At 36.0% G+C, this 25,930-nt stretch overlaps 1 protein-coding gene across 1 annotated transcript in view; it reads right to left on the reverse strand.

The window, feature by feature from the left end:
* Nucleotides 1-25,930, reverse strand: part of unc13c (unc-13 homolog C (C. elegans)) — a 154,667-nt gene that overhangs the window by 72,925 nt on the left and 55,812 nt on the right. Inside the window, exons 13-17 of the mRNA XM_079373504.1 lie at nucleotides 21,624-21,777; nucleotides 20,427-20,495; nucleotides 14,245-14,334; nucleotides 10,397-10,525; nucleotides 2,067-2,200 (exon numbers count right to left, since the gene is read on the reverse strand). Of these exons, the coding sequence (XP_079229630.1) occupies nucleotides 2,067-2,200; nucleotides 10,397-10,525; nucleotides 14,245-14,334; nucleotides 20,427-20,495; nucleotides 21,624-21,777 (576 nt within the window). The remainder of the gene's footprint in view (nucleotides 1-2,066; nucleotides 2,201-10,396; nucleotides 10,526-14,244; nucleotides 14,335-20,426; nucleotides 20,496-21,623; nucleotides 21,778-25,930) is intronic.

Genomic DNA, 25,930 nt, shown 5'->3' on the forward strand with positions numbered 1-25,930 from the left:
TTGGGTCTGATGGCAGCGGCGTCCAACGTGATACCTTTTAGCCTGCTGTACATGAGACCTTTGCAGTGGTGGCTCAAGACCACAGGGTTTTCCCCGAGGGGCAACCCGTTTCGCATGATCAAGGTCACGTGTCGATGCACTGTTTGCAGAGACAGTACGTCATGTGCTAGTTTGCAGAGACAATACGTCGGTAGTCTCTTACATCAACCGCCAGGGGGGTCTGCGCTCGCGCCCCCTGTACAGGCTGGCGCACCAGATCCTTCTGTGGGCCAAGGGGAAACTGCTCTCCCTGAGGGCAGTGTACATCCCTGGGTACCTCAATCAGGGAGCAGACATCCTGTCAAGACAAGGGCTGAGGCCCGGGGAATGGATACTCCACACCGAGGTGATCATAGCATCCAGTCATAGCTCATAGCATCAGGTCTCTCAACCGAGGTTGTTGAGACCATCCTCCAGTCCAGAGCTCCCTCTAGGAGAAAATTGTACACTGCTAAATAGCAACAGTTCACGTCCTGGTGTCACAGCCGTCAGCTGAACCCAGTAGTTTGCCCTATCGGGTCAGTGTTGGAATCTGCAAGACAGATTTGCCTCAGGGTTATCCTACTCCATGTTGAATGTCTACATGGGCGCTATTGCTGTTCACCACGCCCCTGTGGGCGAGCAGTCTCTAGGGAGGAACCCGTTAGTAACACGATTTCTCCGGGGTACCAGGAGGCTGAGGCATCCGGTACGCCCAAGGATGCCTACTTGGCATTTGGCTGTGGTTCTAGAGGTCCTTTCTAAAGCTCCCTTTGAACCCCTGGAAGAGGTTTCTTTGAGATTTCTTACAGTCAAGACTGTATTTCTTTTAGCCATCTCTTCCTTGAAGAGACTCGGTGATCTGCAGGCCCTGTCAGTGGCCCCATCATGTCTTGAGTTTGCACCTGGTATGGCGAGAGCATTTCTCTACCCTAGGCCGGGGTATGTCCCGAAGGTGCCCTCAGTTGTTCCACGGCCAGTTATTCTTTAGGCATTCTGTCCCCTCCCTTTCGGGATTCTGACCAGGAAAAGCTTAATTGTGTGTGTCCAGTACAAGCAGTGTCTCATTCCCTCGGGGAACCATGGTTACATACAGTAACCTGGGACGTTCTGTATGTGGTTTTCAAATGAAGGCATAAAACATTAATTATATTTATCTTTAAATTATTGAAAATCAAACTTTATTTATTTTGGCAAACAAAGGGGGTTTACTATTAAAATTAAAACATGGAAGAAATGTTGTGTGATCATTACTTAAAAAAATTAAGTTTTAATAATTTTAATAGTAGCCTAGTAGTAGCAGTATGTACATTCTGCTGAACAATAGTAATATATTTCTGCCGCAGTGTCTTCCAAGTGAAACCAAACTTTTATTTTCTAAGGGTTGCCGTTACAGTTCTGTGTGTATATGATACGACGCTAGTTTTACTCAAATCAAACGGTAAAATGCTCATGAAGTGACTCTCAGAGCAGTTCTGGAGATGTTGTTCATGTGTTTATGTCCTCATTTAGTGATTAAACTTTTATTAAACTTATTAAACTTTTGCAATGCATTTTGTTTATGTATATATAAACATTAGAAAATACATTAAAAATAAATATTCTTTCATACAGTCGAATTTTTGTAGTTTTTGATGCATTTTGAAAGAAAAGCTTGATTGGGGGTCATATTGACCCCAAGGACAGATTGAGGGTTTTAATAGAAAAAAAAATGTAGACGGACTTTGAGATTTTTGCATCTTTAGTCTTCATATGGTCAGATGAATTGATCTTGGAAGAATCTGATGAGGAATGGTTGAGTTGATATGGAGGAAGTTGATGTTTAAGTTGAAAAGGTATCTTTATTGAAGCAAATTCCTCTGAGGTCACTGGAGAAACATCTGATAAACTCAGATCATTGCTGTCTAGGAGAAACAACTGATGGCAATGTATATATATTATTAACATATTTCTGCAGTTTTTCTGTTCTGTGGAAAAGCACAACAACAGAGAGTATAGATACATTCAGATGGCTTCACAGTGTGTGTGTGTGTGTGTGTGTTACGCACTGGTTAATGATGGGTGTGTAGGCTGTTCTGTCTTCATCAATAACAGACACCATCAGCGTGATCAGTTTGGGCCAGAAGTCCAGGTTCTTGATGGACGGACACTGTTCCTCGCGCGGCAGATCCTGCTTCTTAGCCTGCAAAGACAGAGAGACAGAAGATTAATACAGATAATAAAAATCTCTCCTTCTCCAATGAGTTTAGAGTTTAAATAATTCAGTCCAGTTAACTGATGGGACAGAGGAGAATCTGAGCGCCCGGCAGTCCGGTTAAGTGTTTTGCTTCAAAAGACACATTTTATTAGATGGTATGAACACACACACACACACACACACACACACACAGAAAACTCTGATTAAAATCATTCATACTGAACGCATTAGTATTTAGTGTTTCCTGCCCTTTAAGCTCATTCACGTCTTCATTAATTATGTAAATCCTGAGTTCTGCAGCCAAACCATTTACTAAAGCAACTCTCACACAGTCAGTGTTTGGGATCCTATTAGTCTGCTATTATTCTAGTAGAATATATATATATATATATATATATATATATATATAGAGTCTGTTTGGATTGGTAACCAACTCCGTAGAAACCAGAAATGGTTTCAAATAAGTTTTAAAAATAAGTTAAAACAAATTAAAATTAAGATCTCATTTTTTAATTTTTTTTTTAGTTTTAGTTTTGCCAAGATCTAAAATATTTTTAGGGTAGAAGTTTTAAGTAAAATCCTTATCCTTAATCCTTATGTGGTAAATCATTGGTTAACAAGTGTGGGATCCCTGAGGCACGTTCCGTTCCTGAAATATATTTATTTTAATTAATTACTTATTTTAATCTATGGACACTCCTAGTTTCTGTAAATAAAAAAATAAAACAAAACTTTGTCATTACTGCAGATGTACCAGAGGAAACCTATTGGTCTACATTTGAACATATTGTTGTGGAAAGTAGGACATCTTGGAGTCAAAAAGGTTGAGAACTATCACTCTGACTCATTAATAATGCCTGTAATCACCAGTATTAGGACATTTCAAGATGTTGCATTGGATCTTAAAAGTCAAAATGGCATAGCAATCCATGACATCTATCATCTAATGCCAAGTAGAACAGGATGTTTGATAAGATAAAATAGAAAAAAAAAATAATAATAATAATCTGGGGGGGAAATGGGCATCACATACAAGTAAGGAGTCAGACCTGAATTCCTTAAAAGCTTTTCAGCTATGGGCATATCTAATAATCTGTGCAGCCTGGGTGACATCAGTAGGAAAGAAAGGTCATTTCAAAAGTCAAACAATTACATTTTTCATAAAAGATTGAAAAGACTAGACATTTCTAAGGTCCAATATGATTCAAGATTCAAGATTTTTATTCGTCACATACACAGTTATACAGAGTATAACCAGCAGTGAAATGTAAGTAATGTATACTCAATAAAAGAAAAAGGAAAAAGGCTTACAAGGCCAAATATTCATGAATTATGCACAATAAAGTCAGGAATGTGTACTACGATAGTAAAAAGTGCAAGTTTTTTCTTCTAAACTGACATTTTTGTTCCACTTCCAAACATTTAACAAGAGTTTAGTCTCGCTCTGTGACAGCACTTCTGCCATTTCTCATAACCTCATAACATTAGTGTTTTACAGCGAATAACCTGTGAAACATGCATTTAAGTCATATCTACTGCAATGCATTCAAACAGCACACATCTGCTGAACTTGCTCTCAAAATTTTCTTGACCTTTATATATAGCAACACCAAGGTCATGGGTTTGATTCCCTACTGAATAAAATACAAACCTTGAATGCATGATGCATGGACAAAAATGATGCTAAATGCATAAACGAGAATTCAACAGGTTTTTATAGAGATACTTACATTGTAGACAAACACTAACATATTAAAGATGTTTGGAAACAACATAAAAATAATCACACATATAGTTCCAAACAAGGGTGGTCAAACCTGTATGAGAAAAGCTTAAATCCAAGGAAATCACCATTCAGTGTGCATCTTTAGTGCTCATATAGCTGTAAAGACACCAGCTATTACACTGTGAGTGTGATCAGCTGAATTACAGGTGCCACCATCTCTTGACAGACAGGTCAGAGTTTACTCCAGGGGAATGTTTGTTTATCATGGATCTGGATGGTAAAATCAGCACTCTCACTTCCCTCCCCCGACTCTCCCACAATGCACTTCTGTCCGACATCAGGCCAGGCTTATTTGATGGACAAATGGGCATCATGCCAGGTTTATTTCGGGCATCTCTCTGGGCTGTTTTCTACAGCAAGACAATTCTCAGTGAAACACGAGAGCTTTGGAATTCTCCGGTCTCTGGGAGTTCTAGAATTAGCTTCCAGCAGCAGTGTGGGTAAAAGTGAGAGCCGGAGCTGTCCGTGGTACTGAAGAATAATTTAACGTGCTCATTCGCTGTCCATGGTTCTGAAACACGCAGTGGAGTCTGATTAGTTGTATTATGAGAATTATTAATCTTCAGTAGATTTCAGTGTCATTAAAGGAGACAATTTTGCGTAATTTCATAATCGTTCCTCATTTTTTTTAAAATGGCCAATTTCCAATTCTATTTAATTATAATTATAAGCCTGATAACCACACACGCACATTACCCTAGAATTAACACAGCAAGTATTGCACAAGTTAACACAAATCACAAGGTCTTCAGAAAATATAAGCGTCTATCTATTAAATTCAATAATTTCTGAATGTCTGTTTGGATCATTTACACTTTACATTGAATTGGCTTTATTTACTTTATTGACTGTGTGTGTGTGTGTGTGTCACATCTCTTATGCAAGTTCACAGCAACAATGACATGAAAGAGCGCCCACATCTGCCTGTCATCAGACACGAGTATTGTCATCACTATGAGACACACACACACACACACACACACACACACACACACACACACACACACACACACACAGTCATGCACAATGACACACTCTCCACACAAAGACTATTTCTCATGCAGCTGAGTCACTCCACCCAAACGTGAGATTAAATGAGGGTTGGATTTTCCTCAGGGCACATGAGTGTGTGTATGTTTATGTACGTGTGTGTGTGTGTGTGTGTGTGTGTGTGTGAGTGTCTGAGCGCATCAGATGAGGTAAGAGTGTAACTGATTGTTGTAAAACAGAGGATCAAATTCCAGGGCAGAAGAAGAGGATTTTGTAAAGATAAATATTTTATCCTTATTTAGCGTGCATGTGTGTCTGTAGGTTGTGTAGTTTGAATTAAAAATGAGATATGGATCATTTTCTCAACTGTATCAATAAATTAGTTCTGTCACCTTGAAAAAAAGACACAAGGACTGCAATTACAGCAGATTAAATGAGAAAAGGTTTATATCACATTGTTTAACTATTCTTTTTCCTTTCCTTGTGCATATTTAATCAATGCATGTTCTTCCAAAGAAAGATGTTTGCCTTTTGAAATCATTAACGTTCAATTATGTAGGTAGAAACATGATTTTCCTGGATCGTGAAAAGTGGGCTGGAAGTAGGAGTTTGGCACTCATTGGCTGAAGTGACATTAAGTTGCAAAAAGAAAGCTGTTTGGAGCAAATTAATGATGATTATATTTGGAATAGCTGAGAAATCACGTAAATCGAATCGAAATAAAACAAAAAAACATTATGATATACAGTAACCCCTTTCTAATTCAGTTACAAACGGTGTTTGAGGTTGGATAGCTATAGAAACTAATCCATTAAATTACATTTATATCCATGCATTTGGAAGACGTTTTTATACAAAATTGACACAAATCAGTGTGATGGCATACATGTTCTGTGTCCCGATCCTCCTGACAGATTCATAATGGACTCTTCCGTCCTCATCCTCCCCCTGGATGAAGATGGACCGCTCCAAACGCTCTCTGTCTTTCTGTGGTTATTTTCTGCCCTCAACAGAGTCAGTGTGTTTGGTGATTGTCTGTGGTGAAATGAGGCCCTGCAGCGGGTCTGAAGTCATTTCATCCTCGCAGATCTCATTTATTGCTTGACGTCAACATGAAACAGCGTTTTACTATCCTTACAAAAATCTGAGCACAGTTTGAGACTGTTGAGATTTCTTCTGAAACCCAAAAGGAGACACACGAGGTGATCAGGGTCTTTTTCTCAGAAACATTTACATTTACACCTCTACTAAAACATCATCTGCATGATAATTTAGCATTAGAAACAACACGTTATTTATTTAAATGTATGAATTTGTGGGTTGGTATGTTTTTGATAAATGAGGTCGTTCCCAAAGCTCATGGTAGGTAGGTGTTAAATATCTCTCTATAATCATATAAAACACATGCCGGTCCTCTGCATATAACTATAATTAACTCTTAACTCTAATTAAAAGGTGCTTTGAGGGCTATGCATTATTTCAGGTTTGTGGTGATGTTCTTTAGGTGTGAATTTAACGTGCATTATCTGCTCTGATAATTGCTACTTCTGCAATATGTGCAATTTATTTATAGAACATAAGTGCAAATGTAAAGTGATTTATCTGTGAAGTGGTTTAGCAAAAACAGGTGAATATTTTGAGAACAGCATATTTCATCCCAACAATAAACAAAAAAACTTTTGCATAAAAATGCCTATTTTAGTCCCATTAAATATTGTGATATTATTTTCATAACAATTAAGCACATCCTCATTACTGTAATGCATCCAGATTTTAATTTCCAATGTTTCTTAACAGTGGTTCAAATGACTGTAATATAGTATTTTATATATATATAAATCAGCATTATATATATGCAACACAATAATATATATATATATATATATTGAACTAACCCTAATCATGTTAACATCATGCTAATCAAGTTAACATGTATGTAAGCATGTTTTTGGTAAGATATGTTTGCTAGCATGAGTCGAAAGAACCAAGTCCCATGTCTATACGATGTTCTGATGCAGAGATATAATTATTAAAATGCCATAACATTGTTTAATATTATATCATGATCAATTATTCTATTTTATTATAATTATTAACTGGATTTCATACTTTTTTATGCAAAATCTTATAAATTCTTGGTACAGTAGGTCAAATAGAAAATATATTGACTCGCACACCTGATTCATTTGTAGGGGTGTCTGATTAAAAATTCAAAATAGACTTGAAAAATACACTAAACTAAATTTTATTTGTGACATTTGGTTCAGCTGAAACACATGTTGCTTATAACACATGCAAAAAAAAATAAATTTAATTAAGTAGTGTGCAAGATTTATACATCGTTTTTTATAAGTACATGTTCTTGACTGTTTTTGTGAAATTCACTCAAGTATTTTCTATGCGTTTTTTAATCTCTTGATCTCTGTGAATTTTCTGCCAGTTGTTCTGACTCACTGCGTCTCATCTTATTTCCACCAACCGTGCATCTTTGTTCTTTTCCGGTCCTCTTGTTTCCTCGGATCTCCTTCACTCACATCACACTAACAGGATTTGGTTGTTTCCCGCGCACATGTCTTAAGAGCTTTTTGACATGATTTATATAACATACCAACCCACCTCTGAGTGATGCTGCTATGTTTTATATATAAAACATCCAGAGGAGGAACAGTCAATGTGCACCAAATAAAACCCTATTTTCTTCTCCATGGGGCCTTTGCCTCATTTAAAGCAGAAGATGGGTCAGTTCTGCTCCAAAAGCCACTAAAAATAAACCTCTCCACCAGCGAGAGTGAAGCCCTGGCTGGTAATTGCGTTGTGTTCGGGGAATCCGTGCTGTTATTTAGAGCTGATGAAAGTTCCCTTTCTGTGGATGAGCGTCTGTCTTACAGACTGAAGTGATGCTGACAACAAATAAACACAGAAACATGAGGATTTCTACACGACAAGATCAGTGTTTTTGCAACAAGCAAACCTGACAAAAACAGTGAAATAAAAAAAGTATAGATTTTAGATGAGAAACTATTTTTAAAAATTAAACGAAAATGAGAAAGTTGGCAACTAAGTGGAATAAAATTAATTTGTTCAAATACAAAAAATAAAAATGGATTAAAACTGAAGTTAAATGTTTAAAAACGAATAAAAATGTCAAAAACATATAACAAAATGACTAAAACAAACTAATGTTAAAGTGAAAACTAAAAATATAAAAAATAAAACTATATTAATAAATATAAGAGATATCTAATAATAAAATACAAATAAATTAAATCTAAATGGAAAATTTTAAAAATAAAAACTAATAAAAATGACAAATGCACATAAAATTACTAAAACTTACATTAAAACATGCTATATTAATAAATACTACAATAGTATACAATTACTAAAATGAAAACATAAATAAACGCTAAATGTTAAAAAAAGCACATAACAAAACTAAAATTAAATTAAATCTGAAAATCTATATTTATAAATAATAACAAATACTAAAATAGTATATAATAAATATTACTGAAGTAATGCATAGTTTTGTCTTTTTCATCAGGTCACAGAGCACATTAATAAAATATCTGGATGCATTATGGTAATAGAGAAAATGTGCTTAAAACTTACTCGTACTTTTAAATATAATAATTATTATTATTATTATTAATTTAACACCATGTCAGCAGCATGGTGAGAACAAAGTCAATTACAAAAGTCAGAGAATTATCAAAAAAACTATATATATATATAAAAATGTCAGATTAATATAAGAGAAAACTTGGAATATACTGTATGAGACGAATCATTCTGATGAACTTTTGAGATTTTCTGTGTTCTGTGGGAGATTGACAAGCCCTGGTCAAGATCCAGAAAAGAGCAGCAGGAACATTCTGCTAAAAATCTCCTTTTGCGTGTCACAGAAGAAAACAGATAGACACGTTTGGAACAACATGAAGGTGACCTTCCCCTCTGTAAACCTTAAAAATCAATGAAATACTGACACAAGAAAAACACCACAGTTTTCTGACACTTTCCGCGAGCGTGACACTGTGACGGAGGATTCTGGGGTCAGCGCATCAGATCATGTTGTGTGTGAACGAGTGAGTGTGTGTGTGTGTGTCGTGCGAATGAACCGTGAGAGATTCTGCTGTCGTGTCTGACTGGAGGGATCAGATCGAAGCGACATCACACACACATACACACACAGCAACAGCAGCAGAAATAAACAGTGTCATAACACTGCATGTACTTTACAACCGGCGTGAGAAGAGAGACGCTCTCGCTCAGCGAGGAAACACCCTTCTCTCATTCTGCACAAAACACTCCACAATATCCCTGCTTAGAAACTGCCATACAGTACATATTTAACCAATCTCAGCACTCAAGGCCGAATGGGTTTCCTTCAAGCATCCATGCTTTTAAACCACATGTGCTATTATTTAGGTCGGAACTATCCATGAAAACACATTTATCACCGGACCACTACAAGTTTATTACTTGCACGTGTTTTTAAGTCTTGCCAGGTACTAAGAAGATGCACAAGAGAAATCTTTTTGGCACACAGAAAGCTGCGTCTCAAATACTGAATGGAGTTCTTATTCTTGCTTTTGAATTGACAAATGCAGCCAACATTATGTCAAAATGCGAGTATCCTCATAAACACAGTAGTTAAAGTTTTAAGTGAACATAAACAGTTGGAAAAGAAACCTGTGTGTGTATAATAATGTTGGATCCATGCATGAGGTCTTAAAGTGACAGCAGCCCAATATACCTGCTGCTGTCTGTCTTTAATAATGTTAATTAAACAACAAAAGAAAAGAGGAGTACTAGCTTACACAGGTCAAAAATAACTTGATTGATTAACTGATTGATTGATTCTATGCAATATATATATTTTTTTACTTATTATTATTCATGTTTTTTGGCAGAGCAAGAAAACCTTTGAATCTCCAGCCTAACCAGGCTAAAAGATAATAATTGAGTCCTGAACACTTACTGAACCTGAAAAACTAACTTTAACGAACAACTGTTTATTCTGTTGATTACATTTATATATTAATTCATTCATTTGATTTATTTAATATTTAATATGTATTTTTATATAATGTATTTAAATAAATATATATATATTTTTTTGTGGTGACAGGGCCATTGACAATTTTGCAAGGGCAAGTAAAAATCTGAACAAGCCAGTAGAAAACATCCTTAGTGTTCAGGCCTGAACACTTTAACCAACTTTAACCAACAACTGATCCACCATGACAGTAGTTGCCCTGAAAGGGAAAAGTAATCACAGAAGAAGACTTGTCTGTTTGTGTTCATGCCCTCTATAGCATCGCTTTTGGACACATTTGAGTAGGTTTGTGGTCGTACTGATCTTAGAGTCTTAATAAACCCTGCTGGTTAGTCTCCGCTCTTACCTGGTCCAGCAGCTGGTTATAGAGCTCATGGCAGTTGTCAAAGATGTATTTGTATGTGGAGTCCAGACAGGCCTTCACACAGTCCTTGACCACCATACTGGCTCTGGGAGGATTCTGCAGCTCCTGCACCTGCAGCACAAAACACACTCACAGTTAGTCCTGTGCAGTTTGTAGTTTCGGTGGCTTTTCTGCACAGTTTCCAGAGTGTTGCTATGCTCTGTAGCTGCTAAGATGTTTATACCATTATGGTGTGTTCAAGTTCTCCTGGGAAGTTTGTATTTTTGAGTTGGGAAGCTGTAATTATGATGCCAGATGTGTTCAAATGACTTTGGTTTCAGAAAGTTCATGATGTAAATTTTCTAAATAAATAAATACAGCAACATTTAAACACTTTTTCTGCAATATAATGAATAAAGAATGCACATTAGCTGTGATTTTGCTCATGTTTGTATTCGATAAGATAGATCGATAGATCGATAGATAGATAGATAATGTGTCCCATTCGCGTGTGGTGTTGGTGTTTCTGAATGCGAGTGCTAAAGAAAGCCATAAATATCGCCCCGGCATGGGCGCTCTTCCATTACCCATAATGCACTGTGACGGTTGGGGGTTGTATTCTGTGCCTGGCGGTGCTCTCTCGGTAGGCGGAGCTTCCTCTGCCTCTTTAGCTGCGCTTCACTGATTTGCCTGCTCAGACCACTCTAACTGTCAGTCATAAAAATGACGAAGCGCTTTTTATAGGATGCAAGGCCTGGTTAATGAACTGACGCCGCTGTGTGTGTGTGTGTGTGTGTGTGTGTGACATCATGCCTCCTCATGCTCAGTCTACTAGGCACACTCCTTAACTCTTGTAATTCAAAGGCCAACAAATCTGTATGTGGGTCAATGACAAAATATAAATATATAAATATATATAGCATCCAAAATAAAAGTTTTTCTTTGCATAATATATATGTGTGTACTGTGTGTATTTATTATGCATATATAAATACACAGACATGCATGCACTGTATATACTGTATTTCACAAAAAATAATATTTTATGTTATATTAAATATATTTATTTGTAATATAAATTATATGAATATAAATATAGACATGTAAATACATGTAAATATTTTCAAAATATCTGTATGTGTGTGTATTTATATATGCATAATAAATATACACAGTACACACATATATTATGCAAACAAAAACTTTTATTTTGGATGTGATTAATCACAATTAATCATATGACAGCACTAATATATATATAATATATCTAATATTTTAATTTATAATATTTAATAAATTAATTACTATAATAAAATATAACATATCAAGCAAAATGTATATTAGAGTTGAAAATATATTAGTATATAAATATATTTGTTTATATATGTTTTCTTTAATAAGAAAATTTGCTTCACTACAGTCCTCATGTTTCAGAATTGCATTTGGCTTTTAATAAATTCATTGATCCAGCGCAAAATGTAAACCAGCATCATCACTGACCCACATACACTTTTGCATAAAACATTATCTGTCTACATCAAAGTCCCAAAACACATTAAACACAAGTACACAAACACTTCTAGTGACGCAAGCTTCATTTTTCTCAAGTTTCAGGATGCAATTCATAATGCAATGTGAGTGCACAGTTTAGTTTAGGTTATGGGCTAATAATAAAACATGATTTAATGACACAAACATGTGAAAGAAACAAATTTGTGTCTGCGTTTGCACACATACAGTACAGTGTGTTTGTGGCCAACGGCTGTCAATGTCTGTGTTTCTAAGCATGGACCAAATTAAAATGACAAAACTAAATGGCAAATGCATGCATATCTGTGCAAATGAACTTTAATAGCCTGGGAGGAGAAAATCACTGTTTATTCTCTGTAGTGGATATAAAGGCTTTTTACAACTCATATTGACCTGCGATTACAATAGTCGGTCATATATTAAAAGCAAGCTCAGTGAACAAACAGCAGAGGCCAGTGGCAGCTGTGATCTCATCTAGAGGACGTCTACGAAGACAAAACACCTGGAATATTGCTGTAATATATATAAATATATAAATGCTGCACCCTACAGTTGTGAGTAGTGTGGTTTTACAGGCACTTTGGCTCTGAATATATTTCCCGGCTCCCCAACTGTGAGAAATCAGCGTATTCTTTATGACTCAGAAAAGGCCGTATTCTCTCACACAGAGCTGAGCTATATGTCAAAGACAGCTTTATTACCAGGAGACCCCCAGAACAAGCGGCTCTTGTTATTGTGCTCAAATAAATTTGACTCAAGTGCATATTTCAAGAGCCAAAAGATTTTTTTATTTCACGCAAACAAATGAGAAATCATTGAAACCCTGCAGCGCTGGTGAAAAATGTTTCATTACTGACTGTAAAGCAGCCCAGCTTTATATTCGCGGCTGATGAAGCGGAACATGCAAACAATCAGAGAATATATATCCGCTTTATCTGTGCTCGCTGAAACACATCTGAGGTCTCTCAATACAGGACTGTTATCAGGAAAGCTGTGATTAGCAGCTCATTAACACACGAGACAATCAACAGCAGATCTCGATCAGAATATATATATTTCTGCATCAGGCTGAATTACACAAAACTAGTCAAGAACTCGCCAGGGTCATATTTCACTCCACATTATATAAGCATAAAGAAAATCAAGCATAGTTTTATGGTTATTGCGACATATTTTTTCCATTGTGACATTATTTTCATTACAATTAGGCACATTATTTTTACTGCAATACTGTAAAAATTTAATTGCTGTAATTTAGAAAAAATATTGATACATTACTTTCATTGCAAAACATTTATACATCTTGATAAGATTGTTTCTATTGAATTTATACCGAAATAAAAAACTGACACTGATGATTTCAAATATGTTTGACTATATTATAGTGAGAATAAGAATGTGAAAAGAGGAACCATTTGGGGAAAAAATGTGCTTAACTGTCATGACAATAATAATAAATAATATGAAATTAAATTATATGAAAATTTAAATATAATACATTTAAGAGATAGATAAATTAAATAAATTAAAATAGTTAAATAATAATAAATAAATAAATAAATAAATAAATAAATAAATAAATATTAAATTAAATTAAATTAAATTAAATTAAATTAAATTAAATTAAATTAAATTAAATTAAATTAAATTAAATTAAATTAAATTAAATGTTCTTTGTTCACAGAGGAATATTTGTTTCAAAAGAGTTTTATATTAGGAGCGTTTTTCTTTTTTATTCTTGTTTAATATATTTGACTGTTTAATGCAGGAAATTACTGCAGAATCGGAGAAGTCCATCACACTGAATAACAACTACCACAATGTTTTGACTGCCCATGAAAGTCACAAAAACCCCCGATGGTTTCACATTTTTATTCTCTTTCATGAGATGCATGACTGCTTTTTATTATGTGAGTCACACTGCTTTAATTCCAGCGTAAAAGGCTGCATAATTCTCTCTGTATGTAAGTGTGTGTGTGTGTGTACCTACTTAACCATATTTTGGGGTCAAATTTGTACCCAAAATCTCCAAAAACCTCCCTTTGGGGACGTCCTCATTTGTAAAACGGGTTTAAAAATAAACTAAACAAAGTTTTTTTGAAATTGCAAAAATGCAGAAAGTCTCCTGTGAGGGCTAAGTTTAGGTGTAGGGCAATAGCACATACAGTTTGTACAGTATAAAAACCATTATGGGATGAACCCATTTAGATAGCTAAGTAAATGTGTGTGTGTGTGTGTGTGTGTGTGTGTGTGTGTGTGTGCGTGTGTGTGTGTGTGCGTGCGTGCGTGTGTGTGTGTGTGTGTGTGTGACAGTGTCGTACCTTCATCCTGAAGAAGGTGATGCTCGTCAGCAGATCGACGGTTGATTTCAAGTCCAAGAGTCTCTCTGGATTCCCAGCAGGGAAATTATCCTGTAAACAGAATTAACATCAGATCATCTCAACAAATGTAATTTTCAGAGCATATCTAACAAAAAAGATAAACAGATTAAGATTATAGATGCAGCTGAATGGAATTGATGAATATATATGTTTAAGAGACGGAAACCGCACATTAGCTCAGTAGGATGGAATAGTTAGGCCTATATTTTGGCATAACAGGGAAAAAAGGTGTAATAACCTGCAAAATATTTAGCACTTTCTAAATTACACAAAGATCCAAATTATGATCTTTGTGGCTATAGATTGATTTCAGTTGATTCCAATATACAGTGCAAAAACTGATGTGATCAATAAGTCTAAAAATGATAGAATCAATAAGTCCTGATGTCTGTTTTTTTCCATTTCTTTAACTCATCAAAATAATTTAACCGATTTCAACTTATTTTTTTAAGCTATACAAGATTCAACTAGACAAGATTTTTAAAAATAATGAGCTGAAATGACTTGTACAGACAATTTGATTATACCTAAAAATTGAAAAGCACCAACTGAAGTTTTATAAAAAATGCAATATTCTAATAAGCATAAAAATAGCATACAGTAGACATAAATACTAGGTAAAAGAGTCAAAGGCAACACTTTACTTAAAGCCTTTATGTATAATGCATTATACGGCTATTCGTAATGTATGTTGTAATTTCATAAATAATTGTAATCAAAGTTAAAATGCATTCTAATATTTGAAGGATTTTCTTTGTTATGTTTTAATGCATCATACTTTCTAAAGGTGTAAGAAGGAATAGACAAGCATTATAACAATTATTCATAAGATTATACAATGCATTACATGGAAATATGAATGCATTAAAACTACTTTTATAATGTATTATACTCAAGTCTTTAAGTATAGTGTTACTGAGTCAATTACTATATTTCTAATCAACATAATTGAGGAAGTCTTAAAGAATTGCTATTTGAAACATGGTGGGTGCTTCACCTGCTAATATTTCAAATGGCCTTTTACTCAAGTTGAGGAGTTTTGGCAGAGATGGATGGTTAGAAACATGTCAACATGAGTCATCTTCATTCACCCTGTAGCATTATGCAGCATGCACTATGCAGCAATGTTAATAAGTGAAACGTGTTCCATCGTCATGAGCACTAGTGACAAAATATATAATAATTTATATATAAGCAAAACCAGGAACAGACAGAGAAAGTGTGTTGGGCTGTAAAGCTATCAGCCTGCTTGTTCTAGCATGAAGGTACACAGTATAGTTACACTGTGAGCGAGAGAGGAAGAGCATGCATGTGCAGACGACGCATACGTGTGCAAAAGCGCTCGGAGAAACAGGTCAGAAAATGTCACGCCGGGATGGTTATGTAATAGTTGTGACTTGGGTTTTGTAAGAATGAGGAGACACTCCTGTGGTCTGAGAGATGCTTACGGTACTTTTATCAATGCCAGAGCGTCAGACGCTGCTGTAATTCTTGGCTGGTGTTTCACCACAGCTCTCTAATTATTCAGAGCGAGTAATGGAGTGCAGGAGCTGTTTGTCAACAACAGCCACCAAAAACAGAGACTCGTGCAAATCAATTTAGCCTGTTTTCACACTCTCTTTGATTCCACATCCCTCACTCTGCTGCCGCGGGTCACTTCTCACAGTATTTTTGGGTTTGTACCTCCCCGAGTCCTGGATTTTGGTCTTGTTTTTCTTTAAAAATATCTAAACAACCTCAAAACAAGATAAATTAAAACAACACTCTTGTTCTCAGAGGATATGTATATATATATATATATATATATTAAAACAAGATTTCTACAATCTGTTGGCAAATTGTTTTTTTTTCGAGTTTTAAGCAGAGAATTAATAACATTAAGTGAGATTTACTAGAAACAAGACAGAAAGCTGATTCATTCATTCATTTATTTACTTATTTGCTTATATCTGTCTCTTTGGACCTGCAGGTAATTTATTAATAAATGTCAAACTATCCATCCATATATCTATCCATCCATCTATTCATCTATCTATCATTTCATCTATGTTATGTTTTTTTTTGTATTTGTTTTTAACAGTGCATTTGTCTCTTTGGATTCACTCCCAAAACTTCACATGCTTAGCACAGCAATTGCATTTTCTTGCATTGCAAAAGATGCAACAAACGCAAGCTGCAACCAGCAGGCAGTTTATTCAGACACAAGCAGCTTTGAGAAATGCATCATATTATAAATATGATTGGGAGAACACTTCAGCTTTACTTCTGCACATAAGGATGGATCATATTCATACTAACTGCAAACCGCTTGAGTTTACATGAACCATCCGCCAAACGAACTGAGCTCTGCCATCAAACACACTCTGGTCTGCTTCAAACGCTCCAGTGTGAAAGAGCCCAGAGGTGTCTGAAATGAAGTGTGCCAGTAAAGACTTCATATAACATCACTAAAATAACACTTTGCTTCACTCTAAAAGTCTCTATGGCCGTTTGAGGTGACAAATAAGCGTGGAGAAGCTCTTGAGTGATGTGAAATGTCAGAAAAGCAGAGCGATATGAACATATGGTTGGGCTTCAGGCAGGTCGGTGTGTCGGTAACAGATTGCTCAGGTAGGAGATCATTAAACTGTGAGAGTCAGCAGTGGGTCTGAATCAAAGGAGAGGGTTTTGATGAGGAACCATCAGAACGTCTGAAGATCTGTGCAGGGCTCTGACAGCTGTGTTGTCTACCAGGGTTATTAGTTAACTAATGCTAAAACTACAACCATAAAAAACATTTTCGCTGCGTGAAATAAAAGAAATGTTAACTGAAAAAAAATAATATGCTTTCTTTTTTTTTTTTTTTGTTAGTTTCCGGGGCATCATCTCATTTTAATTTCATTGTTTAACTTTATGAACAAAAATAACTAAAACTAAATCTGACATAAAAAAATCTAAAACAATATATATAAATATAAATAGATACATACATACAAATACATATATTTACAGTGCCTTACAATAGTATTTGAACAGTAAAGATAAAATTGCTCTGTTGGCTGTGGAGTCAAGGCATTTGCAAATATGATTAAAAGATGAATATGAGACAAAACTACAGAATGTCTAATTTTATTATTGCGTGATTCAACACAGATGTTTTACCAGCTAAGAAGTTCAGCACTTTTAGAGTTTCATCCCTCTATCTGATGTGATCATAAGTATTGGAGCAGTTTCCTCTCAGGTCTTTCTAAGTGATCAGCTGTGTCCTGTTGCATTAATTCTTCAGATATTAAAAACAGGGAATGTGTCGTATCAGTTATATCCATTACTTCTGTATTCTGAATCTTGCATTCGATGATGACACACACAAACCAGGATGAAGATGAGGGAGCTGACTTTGAGAGTAAAGCAAGCAATTTGGATGCTAAAAGAAAAGAGGAAGTCGATTAGAGCTCTAGCAAAAACAAAGGGCATGGAGAAATCAAGAGTTTGGAAACCACCAGCAACCAACAACGACCTGATCGGCTGAGAAAACAACAGTAGTTGATGACAGACATCATAAAAGCTGTGAAAATGAACCCTAAAAGACGTGTCTGTAAAATCACCAACAACTTCCAGAAAGCTGGGGTGATGCTCTGACAATCTACTGTCCTCAGGAGACTTTGACACAGAATTACAGATGCTACACAGCAAGATACAAACCTCTGACCAGCACCAAAAATAGAAAGACAAGATTAGAGTTTGCAAAAAAGCACAAAGGTGAGCCAGAAGAGTTTTGGAACTGTGTTTATGGACCGATGAGACAAAGATGAACCTTTATCTAAGTGATGGGAAAGCAAAAATGTGGAGAAAAAAGGGAACTGCAATGATCCCAAGCATACAGCCTCATCTGTAAAGCATGATGGAGGTGGTGTCATGGCATGGGCATGCATGGCTGTCTCTGGAACAGGCCCTCTCAACTTTACTGATGACTTCATGTATGATGACAGTAGCAGAATGAATTTGGAAGGGTACAAAACCATCTTCCCTACCAATATTCAAGAAAATGCCTCCAGATTCAGTGGGAAGTGCTTCATATTGCATCAGGACAATGACCCAAAACACCCTGCCAGTTCAGTCAAGGAATTTATAAGAGCAAATAAATGTTAAGTCCTAGATTGCCCAAGTCTATCGCGAGATTTAAACCCGACTGAACATGAATTTCACCAGCTGAAGAGGAGAGTAAAGGCAGAAACTCCCCAAAACAAGCAACAATTGGAATTGGCTGCATTAAAGGCTGGGAAAAGCATTTCAAAGGATGAGACCAAGAGTCTGGTGATGTCTATGGGTCACAGACTCACTGCTGTGATTGTGTGCAAGGGATCTGCAACTAAATAATAGCTTTTAGTCTTTTATATCTGCCTTATGTTCAACTGTCCCAATACTTATGCTCACATCAATGAGTGGGATGAACTCTAAAAGTGCTGTTCTTTTTATTTGGTAAAACATGTATGTGTTGAAAAGGCTAATAATAAAATGTGACATTCTGTAGTTTTGTCTCATATTCATCTTTTAATCATATTTGTAAATGTCTTGACTCCACAGCCAACAGAGCAATTTTGTCTTTACTGTTCCAATACTTATGGAGGGCGCTGTAAATATATATATATATAATATATATAAACTACTAAAAATTACAAAAACACACAAAAAATTCAAAGTAATTAAAATAAAACAATATTATTTATTTTTATTTATTTATTATTATTTTAACTTACTTACAAATATTATAACGTGTGAATATCATATTTATTCAACCACATTCAGGATCATTTTAGCTTTCTATGCATCTGTGAATCCTGAAAAATAAAACGCATCAAGGTTTTCTACAAAAATATTGAACTGTTTTGAACATTGATAATAATCAGAAATGTTTCTTGAGCAGCAAATCAACAAATCAGAATGATTTCTGAAGGAACATGTGACACTGAAGACAGGAGCAATGATGATGAAAATTCAGCTTTGATCACAGAAATAAATTACATTTGAACAAATATTCACATAGAAAACAGCTATTTTAAATTGTAATAATATTTACAATTTTTATTGTTTTTACTGTAGTTTTGGGCAAATAAATGCATCTTTGGTGAGCATAAGACACTTCAAAAACATAAAAAATGTTAAAGACCTTTTGGACGGTAGTGTATGATATTTTTAAATAAACTTGTTTTATTTCAGGCAGACGGATAAAATAAATTGTTGCACTTCAAGTCTAGGTAGATCTGTTTTTTTGGCTATGATAAAGTTGTTGTTTTGAAAGCATGTGGAGCGGGGCCAGATTGAGCAGAAAGCGTCTAGTGTTTGAGTTCGGTGGCATCTGGAGAAACGTATAATCCTGTACGAGTGGCGAAGACAGAAGTCTGCCTGAGGTTTATTGAACACAGATGATGTAGACAACACAGCCGCAAACGGAGGAAATTCATCTAATAAAGCAGAGGTGTTAAAGCGCTCTGGAAGAACAAAACCTGCCTCGGCCAAATCCACATGAGCTGTGAGAGAAACCAAACTCCGTTTGCTTCAGAATTTCATTACAGTCAGATCCACAGAGCCCAGCAGATCCAGAGTGTATTACTGTCAGGATGCGTTGACGGCCGGATGGGAGCAGGTAACAGCCACTGAATTCCCTGGACGCCTGCCAGTCGAGTGTGTGTGTGAGCACCCTGTCAATGCTTTCTAGCTCTCACGCTGAGATACAGTCGGACCACACGTCTTCCCGAGAGTCATACGCGATCTGACTGTGAAAGCGTCCTCTCAGAAGAAACTTGCATCTGACTGAGACGTTTCTCTCGTTATGTATTTAGAGAGACTTCGCAATTAGTATAAAAGCAAGAAGGGCATCACAAGTCAAGAAAATCTTTGCAACTTTCTCAAATCATTGCTTTGCGTGCGAACAAATGGACCTTCTGTTCTGTGAACAGCTCGTAAAGCGTTTGAATGTCATTGTAAATTAAGGTAGGGGATCACTAAAAGTGATGGAGAGGTTAAATTATCTCCATGGCGATGAATAATAGATGAGTGTTTTTCTTTCTGATGTCTCTGAAATAGAAAAGCCATCTGGAGCGGCGTATCGTATGTGTGCTGCGGCGTTTGGCTGCTTTACTCACCCGATACTTGGAGAGGTCGATGCGCAGAGAGTTGTGAAGCTGATCCAAGAGTTTGACAAACTTCTCTCTCTGTAGAATAAACCAGAGTCACAGAAACAGATCAGCGCTGCATCGTGTCATCCATCTATTTACTGAAGCATTCATGAAATAATCTGCATATCATCCATTGATTCACTCATGCAATCTTGCTTCTGTAGGTCTGTTCTTCCATCCATCCATTCATTCATTCATTCATTCATTCATTCAGCAGCTTGTTGTTCAATGCTTTCATCAATTTAACAATCAATGCATCTTATTCATGCAATCAGCCATCCATACATCCACCATTCTATAATCAATCCATTCATTCAAAAAAATCTATCTATCTATCTATCTATCTATCTATCTATCTATCTATCTATCTATCTATCTATCTATCTATCTATCTATCTATCTATCTATCTATCTATCTATCTATCTATCTATCTATCTATCCGTCCATCTATCCGTCTGTCCATCCGTTCATCTATCTATCTATCCGTCCGTCCGTCCATCCATCCGTCCATCTATCTATCTATCCGTCCGTCCATCCGTCCATCTATCTATCTATCAGTCCGTCTGTCCATCTATCTATCTATCCGTCCGTCCATCCATCTGTCCATCCGTCCATCTATCTATCTATCCGTCCGTCCATCCAACTGTCCATCCGTCCATCTATCTATCTATCCGTCCGTCCATCCATCTGTCCATCCGTCCATCTATCTATCTATCTATCTATCCGTCCGTCCATCCATCTGTCCATCCGTCCATATATCTATCTATCTATCCATCCGTCCATCCGTCTGTCCATCCGTCCATCTATCTATCCATCCGTCCATCCATCTGTGTCTATCCGTCCATCCATCTGTCCATCCGTCCATCTATCTATCTATCCGTCCATCTATCTATCTATCCGTCCGTCCATCCATCTGTCCATCCGTCCATCTATCTATCTATCCGTCCGTCCATCCATCTATCTATCCGTCCGTCCATCCATCTGTCCATCCGTCCATATATCTATCTATCTATCCATCCGTCCATCCGTCTGTCCATCCGTCCATCTATCTATCCATCCGTCCATCCATCTGTGTCCATCCGTCCATATATATATATTCATCCGTCCATCCATCCATCCATATCCATCCGTCCTTCCATCCATCAGCAGTGAGAGTGACAAACCCCAAAGTTGGATGCTGCGAATCGGTCGGAGGCTGAGATGTTGGTGGTTGCCGTGGTTGTGTGAGCGAAGTAGGCGTTGATGTTGGCAAGCAGGTTACTCATGACTGCGGGGACACCGGGACACATGTACTTGGACGAGAGACATGAGAAATGCCTGAAAGAGAGAGAAAAAGATGTCAGATTAAGTCATAAACACACTCATGAGCGGCAGAACACCCATAATAATGTATATTTCAATACAAACTGAATACATTTCCTAAATGCCCCACAGATGATTCTGTAGTGCATAGAAATATTATAACTGGAACTACAGATAAGGATCATGACTGTCTGCAAAATACAAATTAAAAATTAACATTTTTTAATGTTTGACTAAGGCATTGTAGCATCTTTATCATATGGAAAAATTAACTATGGATGTCACAAATGTAAACTATTAATATGAGATACTGTATGCACATATGAAATTAGCTGCATGATCCATCTTATACTGTCAAAATGAACAGACAGCGCACCACAGATCTGTCATGAGTCGAGCCGCAGGGCAGAGCAGGAAATTGCCCACTGTTAGAGGAGATTCATTAAAGAAAGATATAAGAGAGAAAAAGAGATAGGAGAAGAAAGAAGATAGACATAGTCTAAAAATAACAGCAGGCCTGCAGGGCTCACACACACACACACACAATACAGTGCTATTTGTTTTGTTGAACATTACACATAAGTAGATGCTCTATATACAGTAAACACATTTTTTTTATTTCTCCTTTTGGTATATAATCAGTTATGAATGTAAATTATTTATATAGGCTAAATAAAGTAGCAAATAAACACAAATCCAGGAATGAATTACTGACAAATGACTGTAATGACAAATGATTCTGCTGGGTCTTAAGCAGACCTACATAGTCCAAAATACAGCCATTCATTTAAGATATACATTACAATAAATAAATAAAGTATGCGGAAATCTGGGCATATGCAAGTTCATATTTACACACTTGAATACACAGATTTTGAGCACACACCAGTATATATATACTGTATATATAGGTAATTGAAATAAAGCTGAAATAAAATAAAATATAAATATTAGACGAAAACTTAAAATTAAAAGAACTTTAAATATTGCTTTGACAACTAACTGAAATATATGAGTTGAAGTAGTGAAATAAATTAATAAAAATAAATTAAAGCTATAAAGAAATATTAAAAAAAGAAAAAATAGGCTAAAATTTAAATTAAAACTTATATAAAATATATAGAATATATATATGAAAACTGATATAGGTATATATAGTATATATCAAATAAGTATAATATAAAAAAGGAAAAAAATAAATATTAATTAAAACTATGATATTATATTATCAATACTATAGCATTGTTTACTGGGGATAGACCACTATAATTGCCACTGATTGAAGCCACACCAATATAAACAACCCATGGTTTGAAGCCACGCCCGCTTAAAAAATCACCCCAGCTGGAAGCCACACCCACTTAAACCAATCAAAAGTTTGAAGCCCCACCCCTTTAACACAAACCTTTGTGATTTGTACTAACCCACAGACTGACGCCACACCCACTTAAACCAACCAACGGTTTGAAGACACACCCCTTACAACAAAGCCACTGTTTAAAGCCACATTCACTTAAACTGACTGATTTTGACATTTCTAGAGGTTTTTTAATGCCGATTTAAACTCCTACTAAGTCGGTGAGCAGAAGCGGTAAGCCGCAGTGATGCAAGGCCGTACATTAGCACCTGCAGACATTGATTTGAACCTCATTAGTTCTGATGGCGTGACCTCTGAGCCCGACCGACCCATCGTGACACACAGGGGAATGAAGAATTATTGTGCCTCCAAGAAAAGGTGAAGAGTTATCCATTCTTCTCTCCATATTCCCTCCTCCCGTTTCAGACTTAAATTGAAACATGCTGATGGCTAAATCAGAATAAATGATATCTGATGGAGGGTGTTGACTTCCTGTTGCCTGGTAACAGCTTGCTCCTTCCTCATCTTTAAAATCCTCGTCTTGCTGCTCCAGTGATCCGCAGAGCTCTGCTGTAAATTAGAGAAATAAAACTTGCCAGCAAGTATTGACTCGTCTTCGCTCTCTCTATCTGCTGTCCTCTTTAACCTCTGCGCACCTCCTTAAACGCCAATATCTGTGATATCATCTGGTAATGAGTTACTCCTGAGATCACTGGGAAAATCTCAGGATTTGTGTTTTTATTATGGTTGAGAATGGTGGATTGTTCTTTTAAAAGTTTGTTTTAAAAAAACGATTTTATTTTTTTCAGTTCTGGCAGAGAGTTTTACAGACTTAATTGAATGCAATGAAAGACAAAATAATGCTAAACTCAAAACTTCTATTGCATCATCTTCACCGGTTGCTTCAACAACAAACCAGTTTTAGTCCGATTAGAAAATAAATAACTCTTATGTGCTGGTTCTATTTAAAGAATCAAGCTAAAAGACTCACAAATCTCTGATTTGCAGCACAGCTATATGTTTGAATCAGTCTAACGTCTCACTGAATTAATTCTTGACTTTTCATTGAAATGTGAAGTCATTATTAATTAATAGTGACTACACAGTTCATTGAAAAGTCCTGCATCTTTAAAAAATAATAATAATAATAATTAATTAAAATAAATAAATATAATTTCATCATTAAGGCACTGGAATTTTAAAAGGTAAATCAGAATTATTTTTTGTAATAAATTACACTTACAGTACATAATAGATATAACTTTATATACTTGTTTTAAAATAAAATAAAATAATTTTTAAATAAACAATACTTATATAATAAATATAACCTATACATTTATTAAAAAAAGAAATAAAAAAAAAATATGATTTTCTTGTAATAAATGATATTTATATAATAAATATAACTTATATACTTATTTGTGATGCATGTTCTGTTAACCTACGAACCAACATGCTGCTGATGACCGAAGATTTCACCCTGAAATCATTATCCTCCCTTCAGCAATAAAAAATGCTGAATGGTAGAAAACACAGGCTGCATCTCTAATAACATCAGGGACAGGTCACATGACTTTGTTTATGATTACAGGGCCAAGGAAAGGTCATTGGTACAAACGTGAGCATCCACTGGAAACTGTGGATAATTTCCACACATAAAGATGCATATGCAACAGATACACATGCAAAAACTGCTTGCATCAGCTTCAGTAGGTTCATTACAATTTTTCATACATAATCACAGCAGATTTCCGTATGGAGTGTATAAATAAGTCTACATCTAATCATCGATGCCAGTTCCCCTGATTCAGCGGGTCAGTGCCATACACTCATTGCTGGAAGACTATCATTTATTGAATTAATCAATATCCATTATCCTAAAACAGAAAAACAAATCAACGGACGCTTTCAGAGTCAGAGACTGACCAAACAGCAGATCTCTCTGGTACAACAAGAAGTATTCAGACGCAGGATTTCAATAAAGTGCCAAAATGTCTTTGCCGATTAGCCAGAAACTGCAATATCACACTGAACTGTTCAAACGTTAATTGTTGAAGTCAGAGATGTGCAGAATTAAAAGTAAAGACATAAAAACCATCTACTAATGAAATTCTGTCATGATGTGCAATGGAAACTGCAGGATGCCTTACTTTTTCTCTCCCGTGTAACACATACGTGCAATATTCCTCACATTAAGCTTCCAAAACAAAAACAAGAGGGAAAAACCACTATCAGGTGCATTTTCACAAAAGACCAAAGACAGACTCATTTTGTATGATGCAATGACCTTATAAGTGAACAACAGCTAAATAACCCAATATAAATTAGCTCACGGTTATGGGCACAAAAAATATATTTTTCAGTGAAAGAATAATGGAAAAATAATGCATTTAATCTTACTTCACCCACTGTTGGCAGCAGTGGCGAAAAAGTCAATTCTGGCCCCTGCTTGAGTCTGTTTGTGCAAAGCAGGGTAAAGTTATATTGTTTGTATGCAATATGAAATTGCAATGTCAAGTTAGAGCTTCCTTATGCATTGCAATCATGTAAACCCGAGCGGTCAGCGTTTAGTGGCTCTGCTGAAACATGAGGTGAATGACTGCACCGAGTCAAGACAAAGATACTCTTCAACTGTGATTTTCTGCTTCAATCTGACCTTTTTCTGAGCTGTTAAACGTGACCCATATCAGCCAGTGTTCTGAGCATGAGAAGCTCCTGAACTGAATCAAATGAGTAAAACATCTCGACATGTTCATCAGCTTTAAACTAGAAAAACTGATGCAAAACTGTGCAATGAGTCTGTCGTCT

The sequence above is a fragment of the Barbus barbus genome, assembly GCF_936440315.1.
Source record: "Barbus barbus genome assembly, chromosome: 23".
Classification (NCBI taxonomy): Eukaryota; Metazoa; Chordata; class Actinopteri; order Cypriniformes; family Cyprinidae; genus Barbus; species Barbus barbus.